Source organism: Branchiostoma floridae, chromosome 4, assembly GCF_000003815.2.
Source record: "Branchiostoma floridae strain S238N-H82 chromosome 4, Bfl_VNyyK, whole genome shotgun sequence".
NCBI lineage: Eukaryota > Metazoa > Chordata > Leptocardii > Amphioxiformes > Branchiostomatidae > Branchiostoma > Branchiostoma floridae.
The window spans coordinates 5274068-5294366 of NC_049982.1; the positions used below are offsets into that span (position 1 = coordinate 5274068).

The 20299-nt window shown below is 40.4% G+C and overlaps 1 protein-coding gene across 1 annotated transcript in view; it reads left to right on the top strand.

Annotated features, from left to right (window-relative positions):
• The window catches only part of LOC118413281 (LARGE xylosyl- and glucuronyltransferase 1-like), a 145918-nt gene that overhangs the window by 114570 nt on the left and 11049 nt on the right, over nt 1–20299 (top strand). The window contains 11 exon segments of the mRNA XM_035816545.1: nt 7723–7874; nt 13513–13627; nt 14338–14476; nt 14836–15007; nt 16590–16624; nt 16923–17018; nt 17449–17610; nt 18117–18248; nt 18703–18798; nt 19206–19245; nt 19248–19396. Of these exon segments, the coding sequence (XP_035672438.1) occupies nt 7784–7874; nt 13513–13627; nt 14338–14476; nt 14836–15007; nt 16590–16624; nt 16923–17018; nt 17449–17610; nt 18117–18248; nt 18703–18798; nt 19206–19245; nt 19248–19396 (1227 nt within the window). The 5' untranslated portion in view covers nt 7723–7783.

A 20299-nucleotide genomic window follows, 5' to 3' on the forward strand; every position in this document is an offset into this window, starting at 1 on the left:
TCCTCAGAGAGGTGGCACCAGCGTCTCCACGTGTTAAGTGTATGAAAGTAGATTTTGAACAGTCTTGTGCCATGAAGTTCAGATTTTTGGGACAGATGGGGTAATATTTTGTCCCGTCTCTACAAGAAGATTTCCATCTTGGGACGGAGGGACGGGTCCTGGAGACAGCCCTGCTACCAATGCTGACAGTGAGATGTAGCAGGAGGAACTTTAATGTCAAAGATAATTTTGGTTGGGTACATAACTAACACTTTTACATGCTCTTTTTTCCTATAGACACCCAACTGGAAAGTGCAAATACCTGACATTATGTTTTTAATATTCATCTGAAATTAAAACGTATTCCTCCCACCATTTCCCACTAGAGTATTAATCCCCATCAAAAAATTAGTACATTAATCTAAATCAGTCCGTCACACTTTGCCTCCCATCCTGAAAAACGTAATGAATAAATGAATCAATATGTCGTGGTCTAATTATGTTGTCAAGTCACATCCTCGTGAGCTACATTCATGTATTGCACTGCGCGGTTCAGATAGTGATGTATGACTTCTGTAGGTATGCTTGAATGAGTTTATGACCGACCCAAGCTATTTCAACAGCTATACTGTGCATCAAATAGTTTGATAGACTCACAGTTTTATGTGCAATGAATGGAATTGATCTTGTACATGCCAAGTGGCTACAAGCCAAATCTGAATTCACGGAAAAGAATGAATGGGAAGAATGTTTAGCTTGAGGATAAGCTTGCCAAAGTTTAAAGGGAGGTCTTTATTTGCATGTTCTTGCCCACATGGGCTAAATGCAGTCAGGGATAAACAAGTCCACTAGCCCTATTGTCCAGGGCAAGTGAAAGTGCTGTTCGGGCAAGTGCATGTCCTACCCCACTTGTCCGATCGGGCAAGTAAGATTTTTCCATTGATTTTAGTGCAATTTTGATATACTTGTTACCTTTTACAGTCATGACATCAAGTAATTGTCTACAAAGAATTCCATTGCTGGAAGTGAAAATGCATATACTAGTAACAGTGACATTTGAATTTTGGGCAAGTGAAAAATTGGTTCGGGCAAGTACATTTTTTATGTGCTTGCCCGATAGGACAAGTGGATTTTAGAAAACTTGTTCAACCCTGGCAGTGATTCCATAGTATCACATGGAATACTAAAGACTAGACTAGACTACTATTACAACTTTACAAGTAGTGTTACAAGCAAACAGTTGGATAAACAAAACATCTTGAGCTATGCTATCACTTAAACTATTGTTAAAGTGACTTGCCAGTTTCAGATTCAGGTAGGAGCAAAAAAGCAGGAAGGGTGGGCTTAACTTGGATGGATGTTCAGGTTAAAGATAAACTTGCTCAAGTTTAAAGTGACTTGGCAGTGACCAACTCAGGAAGGAGCAAAATAGCAGAAAGGTAGGCTTAACTAAACCTAACGCTGTAGATGCCAAAAGAGCAGAAAGATAGGCTTAAGTAAAGCTAATGCTGTAGATGCCAAAAAAGCAGAAAGGGAAGCTGAACTAAAGCTAACGCTTCAGATGCCAAAAGAGCAGAAAGGGAAGCTGAACTAAATCTAATGCTGTAGATACCGAAAAAGCAGAAAGATAGGCAGAACTAAATCTAACACTTGAGGTGCTAAAAGAGCAGAAAGGTAGGCTTAACTAAACCTGACGCTTTAGATGTAAGAAAGCAGAAAGATAGGCTTAACTAAATCTAACGCTTTAGATGCCAAAAAAGCAGAAAGATACGTTTAACTAAATCTAACGCTCTAGATGCCACAAGAGCAGAAATGTAGGCCTAACTTAAAGCTAATGCTTTTAGATGCCAGAAGAAGTGATGACAGCTGGCAGCTTTATGGTGGCATCTGACCACAGGAGCGCACATTACGGCTCCCACGGTGCCCCATGTCACACTTGGGTAACCGCCGCAGTGATTGGGGGGTCAGACAGGGCCTCCCAGAGATGGGTCTGTGTCTGGGGACAGGCATTATGGCATTAGGGGCAGGAAGAGGTCAATGTGTTTAGTACTTCTTGTGCCTTGTACAAATGCCGTCTGATGCTTTTAGTAGAGGCTCTGACTTGGTGGGTGATGCAAAAAGCTTTTTCTTAACCTCTCTCCCCATTTGTGTTGACAGTTACAAATGGACTAGATAACTTTGGCATTTTGTCAAATTGGGAATGGATGGTACCTTAATTTTAAGAATTAGATTTTACACCGACATACAAAAAGCCAAAAACAAGAAGTGCACAAAGTTGATAATATGCTGAACTTCTTTCGAAACAATCGGAAAGTAAACCTTAAAAATCCATACATGGTGTGTTATATCTTTGATAATGGATAGATAATGGTTGTAATTGTGGTTTTGGTAGAAGAGCATGGTTTTCTTCAAGACAATTAGAGAAAGGAATACTAGATATTCAGACCTTCAGGGACATTGTGCTGTAATAGGTATACTCCCCCACACACACATACACGGGACATTATACGAGAAATAAAACTTTCCCCAGTAGCAATCCAAACTAACCACGGCCCTACTATGCTAAATACAGACCATTAGAGTCCCAGTTGACATTTGCCTCCCCAAAATTGCTGCATCAGCCACGCACAACAGTAACCAAACCATTTTCTCCACAATTAAGCCCGGCTTTATTCCCACCGTTTGCGGCTCCCCGAGGAACCATAACGTGGCATGGAGGGCATACCTCACCGCCAACAAGTGGTTCCCGCATCTGCATGTGAAAGGAGGATGCTCGAAGACGCCGTCCAACTTTTGCCTTGTGATCAATAACCCATTTCTCGGTAACGGGCATCCCTGACGTTTAATTTGCTGGTGAGGGAACATGGATAGATGCACGTCAGGTCAGCGAGGCACTGTACCAGAATGTGATGTGCATACTATAGCGGTGGGTACTGGTACGGTGTACCGGTACAAACCGTTTTTTCTTGTTGGACCTGTCCGGAAAAACTGGACCTGAAGGCAATCAGTGGACCGGATTTTGTACCAATTAGAAAATGAATAGTTATATCGACAGGTGTTTGGGGGCTTACATGTTCAAGAAAATAGCAATAGTGAAGTAGAGGAGAGCTGATATTCATATTTACCAAGTTTCACAGTCAAACTTGGCCCAAGTTAACAGAGGCATTGACGTTGTTTACATGAATCTATAGGATTCTAAAACACTAGGAGAAGTTGGATACTCTATGCTACAGATTCCTTTGTAGCAAAATGGGCCATTGCTTTGACTATCGCCCATTCACAAGTTTTCACAAACAATTAGGTCCAGCTTCAGGTCCAGACCTGGACCTAATCCTCTGGACCTGGACTGTAAATGTACATGAATTTTCTGTACTGATACCCACCCGTAGTGCATACCGTCACGCGGGACACCAAGCTATCAGCATGGCTGGAATATTTATCAACAATCAGTCAGTGACAAAGTCAACTGTCAACAATAGCTAGGCACGTTTCTTCTGGTTCCTCTGGTCCATGGATCAATCCATGCTGGATAGTAGGCAGGTTTGATTTGTGGGGAGCGTAGGGACGGTTTTGAGTCAGGATCCCTTCTCGTTCACTGATTCATCTGTCAATCAAACCGCAATGCTGAAAGGTTCTTGACAGCATGGCTTGAATTCATTTATTAATCAATGGCAAAGTTTACTGTCAACAAAAGTCTAGGCAACTTTTAGCCTTACCAGCATAGTACCTGGGTTGCAGGCATGTGCAGGTATCACCTCCACGAAAAATTGAGGTATAAATTTTGGTGTGTCTGTCTGATTGTCTGTTTGTGTTCCCACATATTTCTGATCAGCATAAATTTAGAACGTCTTGATGGATTGTAATGATGTTTGAAAGGACTTCTACAAGTACAAAATGAATTTTTGTTAAGTCTGTCATATTTGTATTTGTACATACATATTCCGCTTTATTCACTTAATGAATGAGACAAGATGAAGCAATAAATCTACAAAGGGTCAAAATATTTCATGGAGGTATGAAACTAATGTTATTAAATTAAGAATATGAATTCATCATGGTTTCTGTTGGATGGTTGGTCAACAGAAGCCCACAATGTATATTCTGGCCCAACATTGATTTAGACTATAGATGGGATATCATCATGTGCATGCATGTATGCAAAAACGACCTTATACGATATGCTCTGTCGATGTTCCGGGCAGCCCAAAGTAGAGTTTGTGCATGCTTCAGTGCCAACCTTCTCAAGCAAAACAGATGTGGATTGATTTCTGAGTAGAGGTTTGTGTGCACTTATCACTTCAGTGGTTTGGCAACTCAAAACTGATGGAAAGGTACAAAAAGACATGTTTAACATTGCTACTTTCATCACTATGCATACATCCCAACTTTTACTGAAGGGCAATTCCTTTGGTGTGTAGTGAGTGATGAACAAGGCAATCAAGGATGGCAGACTTCACTCCTTTACCTATACTGCTTTGTAGGCCTTCTTCACTCCTACTGAGAAAAAAAGCACAAATGAGGATGCATGGCAATGCTGTCAGGTGTATATTGGCAATCATAGAAAGTCAAAGACATGGCTAGATAGACATACACACTGATACACAAGCCCAAAACAAGACATCACTACATGTACCTTGGAGTGAAGCAAAAATCCTTCTTTCTTTTAAATCCATCATTCTAGCCCAAGTTTTTGCATGATTGTACACCATGACAAAGCATGCCACTGAACAAAGCTTTTATGTATTGTTGACAACATTGCAGACGACAGTTTGGGTCACAAATGGAGCCAAAAGGTCAATCCCAAGATGGCCGAAACAACCGTTTACCGCTCCCCAGACCACACGGAAGGATAAACCCGGAGTGGTTCTTAGTGGACCTGAGCTTTGCCCCAGATTGTTCACATAATCCACCTGTCACATTGATGAATGGGGCTCATTCCTGCTGAATCTTTTAGTTCCGTTACCGTCTTTACCAGTAAGCCTCCCTGCATGTCAGCTCTAAGGGCTCGAAATACCACATGCACATGCAGGTTAGTGCAGGTAGAATTGGAGCTGTGCAGGTATTTCTGGTGTCTACCTGCACCTAACCTGCACTGGTCCATGTACTGGGTTTTATACATTAATATACTATGATGTAGGTGTCTATGGATTGTTATTAGCTGCACCTATAAAGTACAAAAGAAAAAAGTTGCAATGGTTCCTGAACAATTTTAGTATGATTCAAACTTCATAAATTCAGAGTGGTGCAGGTAAAATTTGTCTGATGCAGGTAATTTTCAGTGTTTAACTTGCATCATTGCAGGTTTGCAGGAAAAAGGATTTCGAGCCCTGCTCCCTGCATGTCAGCTCGGCTGCTTCTCTTGATTTTTCTTTTCCATTTCTGTTCCTCTGGTCCATGGATCAATCCTTGCTGGATAGTGGGCAGGTTTGATTGTAGGACCGTAGGGTCGGTTTTGAGTCAGGATCCCTTCTCGTTCACTGATTCATCTGTCAGTCAAACTGCGTTGCTGAAAGGTTTCTGACAAAGACGAATAGTCGGGGAGACAGTCAGTCTACATTGTAATTTTTTTATGGATTTCGTGAGTTGGGCTTGTCCTAATGTTTCTTACACTGGACTTGCCATTAGGTGATTGTTAAGTAGTGTTACGTGGCAAAAGTAATAGGTAATGTGGTTGGATTAAAGCTGATGTATGGCAGGGAGTAACTTACAATGTAGGTAACATCGAGCAGATTAAAATGGGACTGAGCAGAGCACTTTGGACTAATGCTTGTAGCCTTTCACAGACTACACCTATATATCAGATATTTTGTGAAAATGTATATTGAAAGGTAATTAATATGTAGAATGCAATTAGATGTCTCCAGGAACAAAGGTTCCCAGAATTCTGGCTAGGGTTCCCAGAATTCTCCAGAATTCTGGCTCAGGTTCCCAGAATTCTGCAGAATTCTGGCTCAGGTTCCCAGAATTCTCCAGAATTCTGGCTCAGGTTCCCAGAATTCTGCAGAATTCTGGCTCATGTTCCAGAATTCTCCAGAATTCTGGCTCAGTTCCCAGAATTCTGCAGAATTCTCCAGAATTGACTTTGTTCCTGGAGACATCTAATTGTATTCTACATATTAATTACCTTTCAATATACATTTTCACAAAATATCTGATATATAGGTGTAGTCTGTGAAAGGCTACAAGCATTAGTCCAAAGTGCTCTGCTCAGTCCCATTTTAATCTGCTCGATGTTAGGTGCAGTCAAATGTTGTACAAAACTGATGGTCAAGAACAATACTTTTTTCTCACAACCGCCAAGTTTTGCACTAGACAGCTGCATCTGGCAAGAATGTCATTGATTTGCCTCAATAGTCCTATCTTGCATAGTAGAACAGTATTATTCATTATTTCTTTTTTACTCCAATTTTCTCTTTTATTTTTCTGCTGGTAATTGGTAGGTCATTCAGTGGTCTGTTATTAAAGCTATAATATTGACCTTGTTAAAGTTTGTAAAATGATTACTTAATGAACTGAAAGCAGCTTTGCTTATATGCTTATTTGTTCAGCACCAAGGACAGGGACGAGTAAGGTTGATATATTGGGGAATTCTTGTGGCAGAAAAGAAGCAATTGTGATATGTTAGGTATAATTCTACTGATGTATTAGAGTGTTACTGTAATCTGGAAGGTGCTGTTGGTATGTGTAAAACTAATGGCAGACAACCAGTAATGAAGGTTGTTAAGTTGTTCCAAGTTTACAAAGTTAAAACATTGCTTTGCTCAGATGGAACATTTTCATTTTTCCTGGCCAACCAACTGCTTTAATTTTAAAGTTTCTGTTGTCTTAACTGAGTGACACTTACTGATATACAATTGAGCAATTCTTCAATGACTAATAAATGATTATAAAGTTGTTAAAATCTACAAAGTTTCAACTTTATTGTTCAGACAGAGCACTTTAGTATGTCCCAGATAAAAATAAGATTCCGGTGTTCGCTGTTTACTGCAGAGATGACTTACTGCCCATGAGTCCATTGAGACGGGTCAAAAATCAATCTTTTCTCTTTCCCAAGACCCGGCCTTGAGCTAGAAATTTGTTCCATGCCTGTTTCAAATCCCCAGTCGACCGTAACACAAGTCCCAGGGAGCGCTCTCTAAATGCCACGCCATTAATAAACATGCAAACCAGTCAACCAGTTATCGATGCATATTCATGCGCCATATTTTGTATGCAGGCAGCGCCGCATTTCACTCTCACCCATCATCCTAACTGAATAACATTTACCAGAATCACGACACAATCATGTCAAGATCACATTGAGTATGTCAGTGCTTGTGTGCATACAGCATCCAATATCTTTCTAGCACCTTGTAGCATTGTATGTGTCAGTGGCACGGAATCCGTGCCTTGCATTTAGGTCATTCTAGGATGGATGTACTGCACTACTGACTGCTGCAATCTCTCTTGCTCTGATTGTTATCGTTCTTGTGTTATGTATAGTATGATATTTGTGTCAAGGGCATGGAGGGAGCCAAGAAAACTTTTGTCGCTGCAAACATTCTTATCCTGTGACGTTGGACTGGTGTTTCGTACTGAAATGGAAACATACATAGTCTTTCCTCCTTCATCAGTTTAGTGGACAAAATGGTTGTTATAGTGCTTTCTTCATAACAAAGAGATTTATATTTTATCCTACATCAAGATGGCAAGACTTTTACAGGTCAGTTGATGATGAGAATTTTTTATTTTTATTTTCTGCAGGTGCATCGAGCATGCGTTAGTGGCTGGCAGTGATCGTGAGCTGTGATTGGTCGTCGATCCGATGTGGCGGGTTCGGCGAAGGTTCCTGCTGCTGGTGTTGCTGGTGGGCGTTCCCTTGGTAACGGTCGTGTACCTCGGCCTCGCACGTTATGGTGAGTAACCGTCAATGTTGTCAATATCGACCGACCAAACATATTATCTTACTACCTTGATGTCTAACTTCATCAACGTAACTGTCAATGTTCCCCTCTGTCTTCCTTTTCTTCTTTCTTCAACCCCTCCTCTTTTTCAGTCTGCCCCTGTTCTTTCTTTCATTCTTCTTTTGCTCCTTCCTTTTCACTCTTACCATCCTTCCTATCCTTCAATGCCCCTTTCTCTTTTTCTTCCTTCTATCCATCTTGCCTTCATCCTTTCTTTTTATCTTCCCTTCCTTCATCATTCCCTCCTTTCCTTCCTAACTTCCTTCTTTGCCTTTCTCATTTCCATCCCGTTTCCCCCCTTTTTGTATCTTTCCTAATTTGTGTGCAGTCTTTCTGTCTTTCCTCTCTCTTTTATTATTGATATTCCTTTACGAATATCTCCGTAGAAACATCTGGATATCCCATTGAACATTGCCACACTGATTTCCAAGGGGGCCCAGAATACACATGTGCAATTCTGACTCCTGTGAAATTAGCTGGACAGGGAAATCAGGGGTCCAGCATCCAATATGCAAGAAAACCTTTCAGTCGAAACAAAATCAATACAAATCCAGAAATCATGCGATAAGCCATTCCAGGTCAGAGTTAATCAAGTGGTCAGAAGTGAAAGGAAATCAGTAGTCAGATATATAATGGTAGATATGTTTTTATGGACTGCGCATTCCCCAGACCCAAAATACATTAGAGCGGGAGAGATTTCAAAACAGTAAGTTCTGCTGCAGTACCAATGCAAGCAGCCAGGAGGCCCAAAATCTAATTTCTTTGGTAGTGCAAGACCTAAAGCTAAACACATACCAAATTTTGACAATCGTGTAATAGCAGTAAAGACACTTTTGAAATGTGCCGCTCTGTCGTCACCCTCGGTTCAAAGCCTGAATAATGAAAGTGAAGGTACAAATGTAGACTTCCATTGCCTTTTTGAGGCAGTGTTTTGTTATCCACCAAATCTAGGGCACGGTATTGGAAAGCAGAGCCCATCCCTCTCCTTCCACCGCTAGTCAGTGACCAAACCACGTCTAGCCAGGAGTCAAACCGGTGACCTTTCGATCTGTTTTGTCCACAGCCGAGCCACTTAGTAGGCCATTTGAAAATTGCCACAAAGCATATGATGGCACTGAACTATTTTTAACGTGTCTGCGTGAATTAGCAGAGCAGAGTTGGACTAGTCGCCCACAGTCGAGTCCATCCAAACTTATCGGCTGACAGGATGAAAAGGAGAAGAAGACAAAGTGAATTAGCATTCCGTACTGACGACTGTACGCGAGCTGATTGGATCAGCGGCGAGCAATTGACTTGGTTCCTCCAAGTCGGATATTGGATCCCTTGCTATGTAATTGACAGATTATCGTTGAGACAAGTAATTAGATCAGCCGAGAGAGGAGCGTCCCAGCCCTCCCCGTCTTTATGAGCAGTCAGCAGCTTAATCAGATTTGGCAGCGCGGAGACAATAAACTTGTCTGGAGTGAACTAACCCATGTTGGGATCCAATCTTATTAGGCCAAGCAAAAAAAAAACTGCTGGAGGCCAAGGAAAGAAAATGTTGTGTTTCTGGTTGCCCAAGTGGCACTTGAATTTTTTTGTCAACTACGTATACTGGCAAGGCCATGTCCAAATCCAAGAGTGAGTGATGACAATGTTGTAGAATCGGTTTCCAACATGTTGTCCTCATTTCTTTCACAATAGAAATAGTAATATGCACAGATCAGGGCTGTCCTTGGATGGAAATTTGCTTGTTGGGATGGACAAAAATTTTACCCTTCCAATCCAAAAATCTGAACTTCAGTACATACATAATGTAAGAGTGTCTTCATCAGCTTTACATGACAGATTTAACAACTAAAATGAACACACCATAAGCTCCCAAACAATAAGTGGTAGAAAAAACGAATGTATGAATGAATCAATATGATCCGATAAAAAGTATATCGCAACCACAGGCTGAAGTGCATACTTTTACAGTTAAAATCATTGGATTAGGCAAATTACAGCTGAACGAAATTGCAGCGGACTTATAACAAATTTCTGTTCTTAAAATGAACAATAAATATCTTAAATAGATATTGAAAGATTTAAAGATATAGACCGTCCTAGAACAGACCCACCAACCCAACATGTACATGTATGATGTACTTCCTCTTTGTATTGACACCTTGCATAATTTTAATTGTGTATTTGTTGGGACATTTCAGCCAAAAAGAAAAAAAAGAAATAGAAGAGAATCGTACTGCCCGCCTGTAAGGCAGATAGAAACCGGACAAACAAGCTTGATTCTTATCAACCAATCAGTCAAAAGAAGGATGTCAAAAAGTAGAGAGTGAGTTTCTTGGGGAGTTGGGGCTCATAATCATATAGGTCAATGTGTCAGGTATAAATTCAGTTTTTGTGGCCTGAATGCTATTTGTATTGTTAAGTTTTAAAGCTCCTTGGTTGATGGGAGAGGGAGTAGGGCTCATATAGGTCAATGTGTATATAAAATCACCTCAGTGCTCAAGTCATATTTGTACTGTTAAGTTTTAAAGCTCCTTGGTTGGGTTGGGAGTTTCTTGGCGAGTGGAAGCTCATATACATGTAGGTCATTATGTCAGATATAGAATCAATTTTTGTGGCCTCAGCCCTATTTATATTGTTAAGTTTTAAAGCTAATTGGTTGAAGGAAGAGGAAGTTTCTTGGGGAGTTGGGCTCATAGGTCAATGTGTCAGATGTAAAATCCATTTTTGTGGCCTGAATCCTATTTGTATTGTTAAGTTTTAAAGCTCCATTGTTGACGGGAGAGGAATTTTCTTGGGGAGTGAGGACTTATATAGGTCAATGTGTCAGATGTAAAATCTATTTTTGTGGCCTGAATCCTATTTGTATTGTTAAGTTTTAAAGCTCCTTTGTAGACAGGAGAGGAAGTTTCTTGGGCTCATATAGGTCAATGTGTCAGATATACATTTAAAATCAATTTTTGTGGACTCAATCCTATTTGTATTGTTAAGTTTTAAAGCTCCTTGGTGAAAGCAGGAAAGAGGTTCTTGAGAGGGGAGGTTATACATCATGTACATCTAGGTCAGTGCGTCAGACGTCAAATCAATTTTTTTCGTCCTTACTCAAAATATTATGTTTTTTATATTTCAAAGGTATGCATATATTATGAACCAGTCAAAAGAAACTCAATTAAAATGTGTCAATCAGTCAAAAGAGGGACATTGATTGGAATTATTTTGAAGCTCCTCAGCCAAAGCAACAACAAAAAAAGGTTCCTGGTGGAATAGGGGTTATTGGTCAGTGTGTCAGTCATGAATTAAGTTTTGTGGCCTTTGTCCAAGCTTCTTTAGTTTTGAAACAGTTGAGAGATTTAAACTTACAACAAATTGATATTGTTTTCAGCCATCATGGTTTGATGTTTATTGTAGAGTTTAGGCATATACAATGTAATTTTGCGCACATCAATACTGTAACAAACTTTCGTAATCCTTCATGACAATTCTCATTCTACTAAACAACAACCATTCTATCAGACCTTCTATCCGCCTTTTAGGAGACTGTATTACTGGACGAGAATGTGCTCTTGGTGGAATTTCTAATGATAATGCAATATACATACATGTAGTACTCTTACCGTTTGGGAGGATGCCAAGAATATGCACTTTGTGCAACATGATCTGACGTGTAAAGAATGACCTTTCCCTTGATCTGGCATTCGTGTAATACACAATCATGCAAAAAGTGCCTTTTCAAGGGCGCTCGCTGAAGAGGAATGAATAAAATATGAAGAAAGATGAAGAAGAAGCCGATATTGTACATTTGACCTGAGCACCTCTCTGTGTAATGTCTTAACTCTATCAAAGCATTAAAAGATGATTAGATATCTTCCAGTGGTAAATTCAATCATCAGTCAGTGAGTGTGGCAGTGGGAGAGAATACCAAGTGAACATAGAGTCAGGGCTCCAAATACCACCTGCATTTGCAGACTAGTGCACTGCCAGGTAAAATTGGAGCTGTGCAGGTATTTCTGGTGTCTACCCATGCACTGGGTTTTATACACAAATGTCCTATGATGTATATATGGATTGTTATTGGCTGCATTGACTGTTACCACCTGTTAACTTAAGTATAAAAGAAATGAAAAATAGCAATGGTTCCTCAACAATTTTAGTATGATCCATTCTGCCTAAATTCAGAGTGGTGCAGGTGAAATTTGTCTGGTGCAGGTAATTTTCAGTGTTACCTTCACCACTGCAGGTATGCAGAAAAAAGTATTTCAAGCCCTGTACAGACAGTGGAGACTGAAAGGCACCCAGGCAGGACTAAAGGAGTATAAGAAAGGATTCCCTATCAATGTACATGACTTTGTATGATTCAAGTTCATGTAGCCCCATGGATCGGAGTGATTGCTTTTCTCTTGGTCTTTGAATGAGAATGTACTAGTGGAAAGATGTCTTATGAAAGCCTTTTCCTATTTTGTTTAATGCCACAGGCAGAAGAGAGAATGGCACCCAGTCAAAAATAAAGGAGGTGATCAGATTTGGCATCAGTACTGCCATTACCAGCTATGGAATCTCTCAAGCACGAAATGCTGGAAAATGTGATTCTCGGTATCATCTTTGTCTCTTGTAAAGCAATCACCTTTTCTTTCCATCTTGGTCTGTCCCATGCCACAGTCTGAGCTGATTGCAAGGCCAGAGAGCCTCATGTAGGCAGGGCATCTGGCACTGTTCTCCTCCACATGGTTTTGGGTCTTCCTGTCAATGGTACAATATACAATACAAAAGAACTGGCTGATGCTGGACGTTAATCTCTCTTTACTAAAACTCCCTGGACGTTTGTCTACACATGGTACATGAAGACAGAGAGAGAGAGAGAGAAAGAGAGAGAAATGACTGTATCTGTGCCTGTACTTCTCTTTACACACAGATGGAGTCCATAGTTCCCCCACCAACCTACTGTCTCTGTTCTAAGGACCTGTCCATGTACCTGTGCTACTCTCTGTGCACAGATGGAGTCCATATATATCTAGTTCCTCTATAGACTTTACTGTCTGTTCTAAGGATCTGTCCTTATATCTGCACTTCTCTCCATATACACATGGTGTCCGTAGTTCCTCTACCAACCTGCTGTCTATGTTCTAAGGATGAGTCCATGTACATGTACCTGTGCGTCTCTCAATACACAGATGGAGTCTGTAGTTCCTCCACCAACCTACTGGCTATATTCTTAAGATGAGTCCACACTCAGATAGCGTTCCTCCACCAAACATTTATGTTCTAACTTGTTTCTAAGGACCTGTTCATATACCTTTGCTTCTCTCCACCCACAGATGGAGTCCGTAGTTCCTCCACCAACCTACTGGCTATATTCTTAAGATGAGTCCACACTCAGATAGCGTTCCTCCACCAAACATTTATGTTCTAACTTGTTTCTAAGGACCTGTTCATGTACCTTTGCTTCTCTCCACCCACAGATGGAGTGCGTAGTTCCTCAACCAACCTGCTGTCTGTTCTAAGGATCTGCACTTCTCTCCATGTACACATGGCTTCCGTAGTTCCTCCACCAGCCTACTATCTATGTTCATTGTGTTTATGTACCTTTACTTCTCTCCACCCTCAGATGGAGTCCGTAGTTCCTCCACCAACCTGCTGGGGTTCAGCAGCCGAGAGCAGGTGCTGGCTGACAGGGTACGGGAAGTGGAGCAGCAGAACCAGATGCTCAGGAGACAACTCAGGTTAGTCAGTAATATCTGTACACCATTAGTCCCTTACACTAGTTACAGTACAGTACAGGGTACGGGAGGTGGAGCAGCAGAACCAGATGCTCAGGAGACAGCTGAGGTGGGTTCTTACACAATAACTTTTTATTGAGTGTCTATCTTGGTTAATGTTACATGAATTTGTGTGTTATAGGTCATAGGGATTGGCATAATAGAGCATCAGTGGTAAAGCAGTCATGGCAGTTTGAAAGGTTATTGTGGATTGTACATGTGTGGAGTCAAAATTTTAGTACTAGTCAACCTTGAAACTTGAACTACATGTAGAAGGGGGTATTTTGAACATAAATTTAATTTGTTTCTACACTGTCCCAGACAGGAATTTGTTGTATAGTTCCTTTTTTTTAAGTTGTCCATATAGCAAACCACCATCAAGGACCGTATCAACATCAATGGTGGAAATAAAGAGTTAGGCAGAAAGCATGGCTACTGGATACAAATACAATGAACATGATTGTATACTACTTAGTATGTCAACTTGAAGTTAGGCAAGGTGCAGTAATTAGTTAGGCAAGACTCCACAGCCTTTTCTTCTCACTCACTCTCTATTGTATTTTCAAAATGGGTAATGATGAATGTGCACAAAGATTTAATCCTCAAACTCAAATTCCAGGTCCTTTGCATACCTCATATATAAGGTAACATGAATTTTTGTTTATTGTTTCCAGTGGGATATCGCAGAACCAGGTGCAGAGTGTGAACTATGTAGACGGGATCTACACCCAGAACGCCAGCACTGACGACTCCGACACAGACCCAGACAACAAGACAGACTGTGTGGTGGAGGACCAGGTCCCCAAGTGTGAGGTCGGTGATTTGTTTTAACACTTTGTAACTGTATCAATGTCACTGAGGAAACTTAGGAAAGATAGTGGATGCTATCTGAAATTTCTGACATTTTCCAAAATCATATCCAGTTGTTTGAGTAACTGCCATTTGATGTTTCTAGCTGCTGTGAGGGTTTTTGCTTAGTCATGTAAGAAAAACAGACCATGGCAAGATACATGTACATGATTATACATACATTTTGATAGCAATAAAAATATGAGTAGGGGTCATTTTTTTGTCTTTGTGTTTCCCCTTCCTTTACGGATTTGAGACTTAGCTGTGCTAACTGCTAACTGTGTTTCTTATGGTAAATATTTTTCTTCTTCACCCCTATCCAGACCATCGAGGTGGCGATTGTGTGTGCCGGGTACAACGCCACCCGTGGTGTCGTGACCTTGGTGAAGTCCATCCTGTTCTACAGGAAGAACCCGCTTCACTTCCACTTCATGTCCGACAGGGCCGCCACCCTCATCCTGCAGACCCTGCTCAGGACGTGGAACGTTCCAGGAGGTAAGTGCTTTCTATAGGACTCTTCCATTTGACAATCTAATGAGGGGTGGACATTGGCAAGATTTTTGTTCCTTCTATGACCTTCCTAGACAAGTGACTTTTGTTCCAGTAATTTTGTCTAAAACTCTTCCTGTTAACTTAAAAGCAAGTCTGTTGACTTCCCTCATTTATTACCTTTGCCAGAATGGCTAAGGTTATGTTTTAGGCTTGTGAGTCTGTGTGTGTGTCTGTGTGTGTGTGTGTTAACAGCATAACTCGAGAAGCCTTTGATGTATCCCGATTATATTTGGTAGGTGGGTAGGGGTCGGGAAAACGAAGGTCAAGTTCGATAATGGGCCCCCTAGCGGCTTGCTAAGGTACTGCAGCAGAACCTCAATTTTTTATATCTCCTGTTCTGGACATGCTGTGATCATGATTTTCAAGTGGTAGATAGCCCTCGAGGCAGAGAGTAAGTGCTGGGAGTTTGGGCCCCTAGCGGCTTTTTTGGAACTGCAGGCGCCGGTTTCCTTTCAAACTTTGGACGAGAATAACTCTACAACGTGTTGACGAATCGTCATGATTTTTGGTATGTAGATAGAATGAGTGATGACTTACATAATGGTATACTAATTATGCAAATCAACAGCTAATTTGCATAATTAATGAGGAAAATGTATAAAACCACTGCATTCCATGATAGGACTTTAAAACTTGTCCCATATGTAGCTGGGAAGGAGAGAAATGTCGATAGATATCAATTATGCAAATGATGGCCTCATTTGCATAATTAATGAGAAAATATGAACATGTTGGCGGATCATTATGCTTTTTGGTATGTAGGTAGCGTAAGTGAAGACCTACATAATGAGATACCAATTATGCTAATCAACAGCTAATTTACATAATTAATGAGGATATTTATAAATTCACTACATTCCATGATAGGACTTGTCACATATGTAGCTGAGAAAGAGAGAAATGTCAATACATATTTACCATGCAAATGATGATCTCATTTGCATAATTAATGAGAAAATATGAACGTGTTGACGGATCGTCATGATTTTTGGCATGTAATATAATGTGATACTTATTATGCACATTAACAGCTAATTTGCATAATTGATTAGGAAATGTTCATAAATCCACTGTATTCCATTATAGTACTTTCATCAAAGTTGTCACATATGTAACTGAGAAAGAGGGAAGAGAGTAAGAGGTGTATTTAAAGACTTTGAAAAAGAATAAGTCAAGAATGGATCAAAGGATCATCATGATTTTTGGTATGCTAATAGCTTAAGTAATGCTTGCTACAATTTGATATCAATTAATTGTAACTTGGGATCTAATTTGCATAATCAATGCCGAAATTTTATAAACCAACTCCAAGCATATAATTATAAAGAAAATGAAATGAGTAACGCATTTGTCTACAGACATCATTCTGCATAACAAACCTGGTTTATTTGGCAAAGGTATGTGTTCGTGGAACTCTAGTTTTCTTCATGATTTAGCACAAGTGTAGGCAAATTATCCATAAAAAATTATACATTTTGTATGTACATGTTTTCACATTTAACGATGGCTTCTTCTTTACTTTCAGTAACTGCAAACTTTTATTCTGCTGAAAACCTGAAGGTGAGTACTTTGTTGTTGAAGACCTACTTGTATTTTAATCATAAAAACATATCCAGCAGTTGCATTCTCTAGGGTTTGCAGTAACTTAAAACTGCATAGTTATAAGTAAAAAAACATAATTAAGGCATGTCGACAGAAGATAAAGTTGGCTTAGAAGATTTACTGGTAGATTGCAAAGTCATTTTATGATACTTAAATGTACTTGTATATGAAACGGAGCAAAATCATGGACAGATTTATCTTGAAAGCATTTTTTTTTCAGTCCTGTTGATGGTCTGTATGGTTGTACCCCCCACAGGAGGAGGTGTCATGGATCCCCAACAAACACTACTCAGGAGTGTACGGGCTGATGAAGCTGGTGCTGACCAGGGCTCTGCCTACTGATCTGGAAAAGGTAGGTCCTGTGATAACATCTCAATCCATTTTCAGCTTCTTTCCAAGCAGTGAATTTTACAATAATGTGCAGTGTACACACCTGTAATGTTTCAAATGACCTATCACTCAGGGATAGTTTTAAAGAGCATTTACAGATAAATGTGCAAAAGCTAGGGGTGACAGGTCGTTCAGTGTAATGTAACCAGCTGCTGCCACGCCATGTGCCTGCAAAGCTGGTGTGTTAAGCCAAAGGGCGGTTATCTATAGCGGCTATATAGATACAGATACAGACACCTGCAACATACCAAACAGGACATGCTGAGCATAGTGTGACAACAGACCAGGTTTTGAAATCATAATCTTTTGGTTTAGAAATATGCGTAGGAAAGCAAAAGAGAAAAATCTAATAGTATCCTTTTTTAAATGCAAGTCTTTGCTGTGTTTCCCAGGTGATCGTGCTGGACACAGATGTGACCTTTGCCACAGACATCGCAGAGCTCTGGAAGCTGTTTAAGAAGTTCAAGGGCAAGAAGTCGATCGGCCTGGTGGAGAACCAGAGCGACTGGTACCTGGGGAAGATATGGAAGAACCACAGGCCCTGGCCGGCACTGGTGAGGGAAGGGTTTTCTGTGTGTTAGTGGTGGTGATGATGTACTACGTGTGTTTGATACTGTTACAGTTTTTCTGTGAGTAGCTTCATTCATGGTGAATGATTATTGAGGTAACAAATCTTGTCATACACAGCCAAAGAATTATAGTGTGGTTAGTTTATACCAAGACAAAATTTCAGTGTATCACTTTCCTCGCTGCAATAATGACTGGTTCTACTTCACACTACTGCAGTGTGAAGAATGTGGATCCAAAGAATCAATAACAGTGTTTCTTTGCTCAGGAAACAAAATAGGATCAACAGGTCAAAATGTACTAATTGCCGGGACTGTGAAGTTGGATGTCAGTAAAAAGATGATTTTGTGTCTGGGTCATAGGTTCAACACTCCTGCACCTGGAGAAACTGAGAGGCATGAAGTGGATGGGTTTGGGTTAGGGTTATGGTTGTGGTTAGAGTTAGTGTTATATATGATGGTACATGTAACATTTATGACTATGTTTGTTGCAGGGTCGTGGGTTCAACACAGGTGTGATCCTGCTGCACCTGGAGAAACTGAGGGGGATGAAGTGGATGCAGATGTGGAGACTGACGGCAGAGAGGGAGCTCATGAGCATGCTCAGTACCTCCCTGGCTGATCAGGTCAGTCACCAGTCTCTTCTTTGACACAGCATGGGACAAGCTGACATTTTAATCCAAATTAAACTACCTTTACAACTGCACAATCATGATGGCAATCAAATGTGTAAACTCTTGAAAAGGTATTCTTCAGAGCAGATTTACTACATGTAAGCAGCTTCACATCCTCTGGCAAAGTATACAGAAATTCAACTGCTCCCTCTGGCAGTACAGGTAGAAACTGCAGTGTGGAAATGCACTCACACACAGACACACACACACAGAGGTAGAAACTGCAGTGTGGAAATACACGCACGCACACGCGTGCACTCACACATACACATACACACACACACACACGCACGCACACAATAACAGAATCTCACAAACACAGAGATTCCAAAAATGATACTTCATCCTCCTCAAAGGTTGAATAAAGGCTGTACAAATTACTTTTCTATCCCCCTGTCTCCCCCAGGACATCTTTAATGCAGTGATAAAGCAGCACCCATACCTGGTGCACAAGCTGCCCTGTGCCTGGAACGTACAGCTGTCAGACAACACCAAGAGTGAGGTGAGCAATGCTCTAATGCAATAATGAGTGGTGTGACTGGACATGGTTTGTCTTTCTGCAAATCATGATGTATATTTTTGTATGTTATCTAACTTTCCTGCTAAATTCAGGATACGAGACCAAAGTGATCAAGCAAGAGATAATGATCACAATGTTGACAGTATGGCCGTCACAAGGATTGTTTGTTAGAAGGCTTTTGGAACATCATTATTGTGAGTTTAAATTGCAAGTTTCAAAGCTGATAAAGGACTGTAACACAGCCTGGTGATAAAACTACAGAGGAAAATTGGGTAAAATGTGACCGACAATCTTTAAACATCCTTAACGTATTCAAATACAATTCAATCTCTACAACTGGATAAAAACGGATATTTACTTCCGGACGTTTAACCTTTTTGTCTGTCCAGCAATGCTACACGGAGGTGACTGACCTGAAGGTCATCCACTGGACTCTCCCAAGAAGCTGCGTGTGAAGAACAAGCACGTGGAGTTCTTTAAGAACATGTACCTGACCTTCTTGGAGTACGACGGGAACCTCCTGCGCAGAGAGCTGTTCGGGTGCGAGAAGGTCCAACATCTGGACGAGGTGGATCAGAAGGTAGGAAGTTTAAACTTTTGCGTCTTTCTTTGTCTTCTCACTGACAAGTGTCTTTCTTTCTTAAAAACTGTGGGGTCCTCTGTCTTTCACTGCTTCAAAATAAGAAGTCAAACCCAGAAAGTTTAAAGTAGCCACCTGTCAAACATTGTCATCATTTTTTTATTGATAGTACCAGTTAGTGTTCTGTTTTGATACCTGTCTCTGGCAAATAAGTAAAAAAAACAATTTTCTCATTTTTTATTATAGTTTATTCCATTGTTTACTGTTGTACTAATAATGCACTTTGTTTTAAGTACATAACTAATATTAGAGTTATCATGTAAGATGACACTCTGTGTTTTTATGTCCCCCTCCCTTGTGAAACATTTTCACCCCCACTCACTAAGTTTGTTTGTCCAAATGTTCACATACACTATGTACATGTGGGAACTGTATGTTTAGATACAAATTTACTGTCAGTCTGACTGATGAAATTATTTACTGCGTACCTACTTATGATTTTTTAGGGAGGGGTCTTTTACATCATGATTTTTATTTGAGAATCAAACTGTGCAAGATGTAATCTATCATGAACAGCGAAAAAGGTTACATGTATACATATGCTTTGCTGAATTACTGGACTTTTCTATAGTCAAGTAAAAGAATAGCAAAGGAGGGCAAGCAAGGATGAGGTTGGTTGTGAAATGGTGACAAAGACTAGATCTGTTTCTTGAGGAAAATTTGTTGGCCCGGGGTTAAAGTTGATCGGTAAAAAAAGAAATTACACATATTTTCCCAACCTCTTACTGCAGTCATCCTTGCTTGCCCTGTTGTCTTTTAAAGTGTACGATGTTGATGTTGATGTTGTGTGTTCTGACTAAGCTGTGACTGAAGTCCACTTGTTTGTTTGTTCTTTTTCCATGC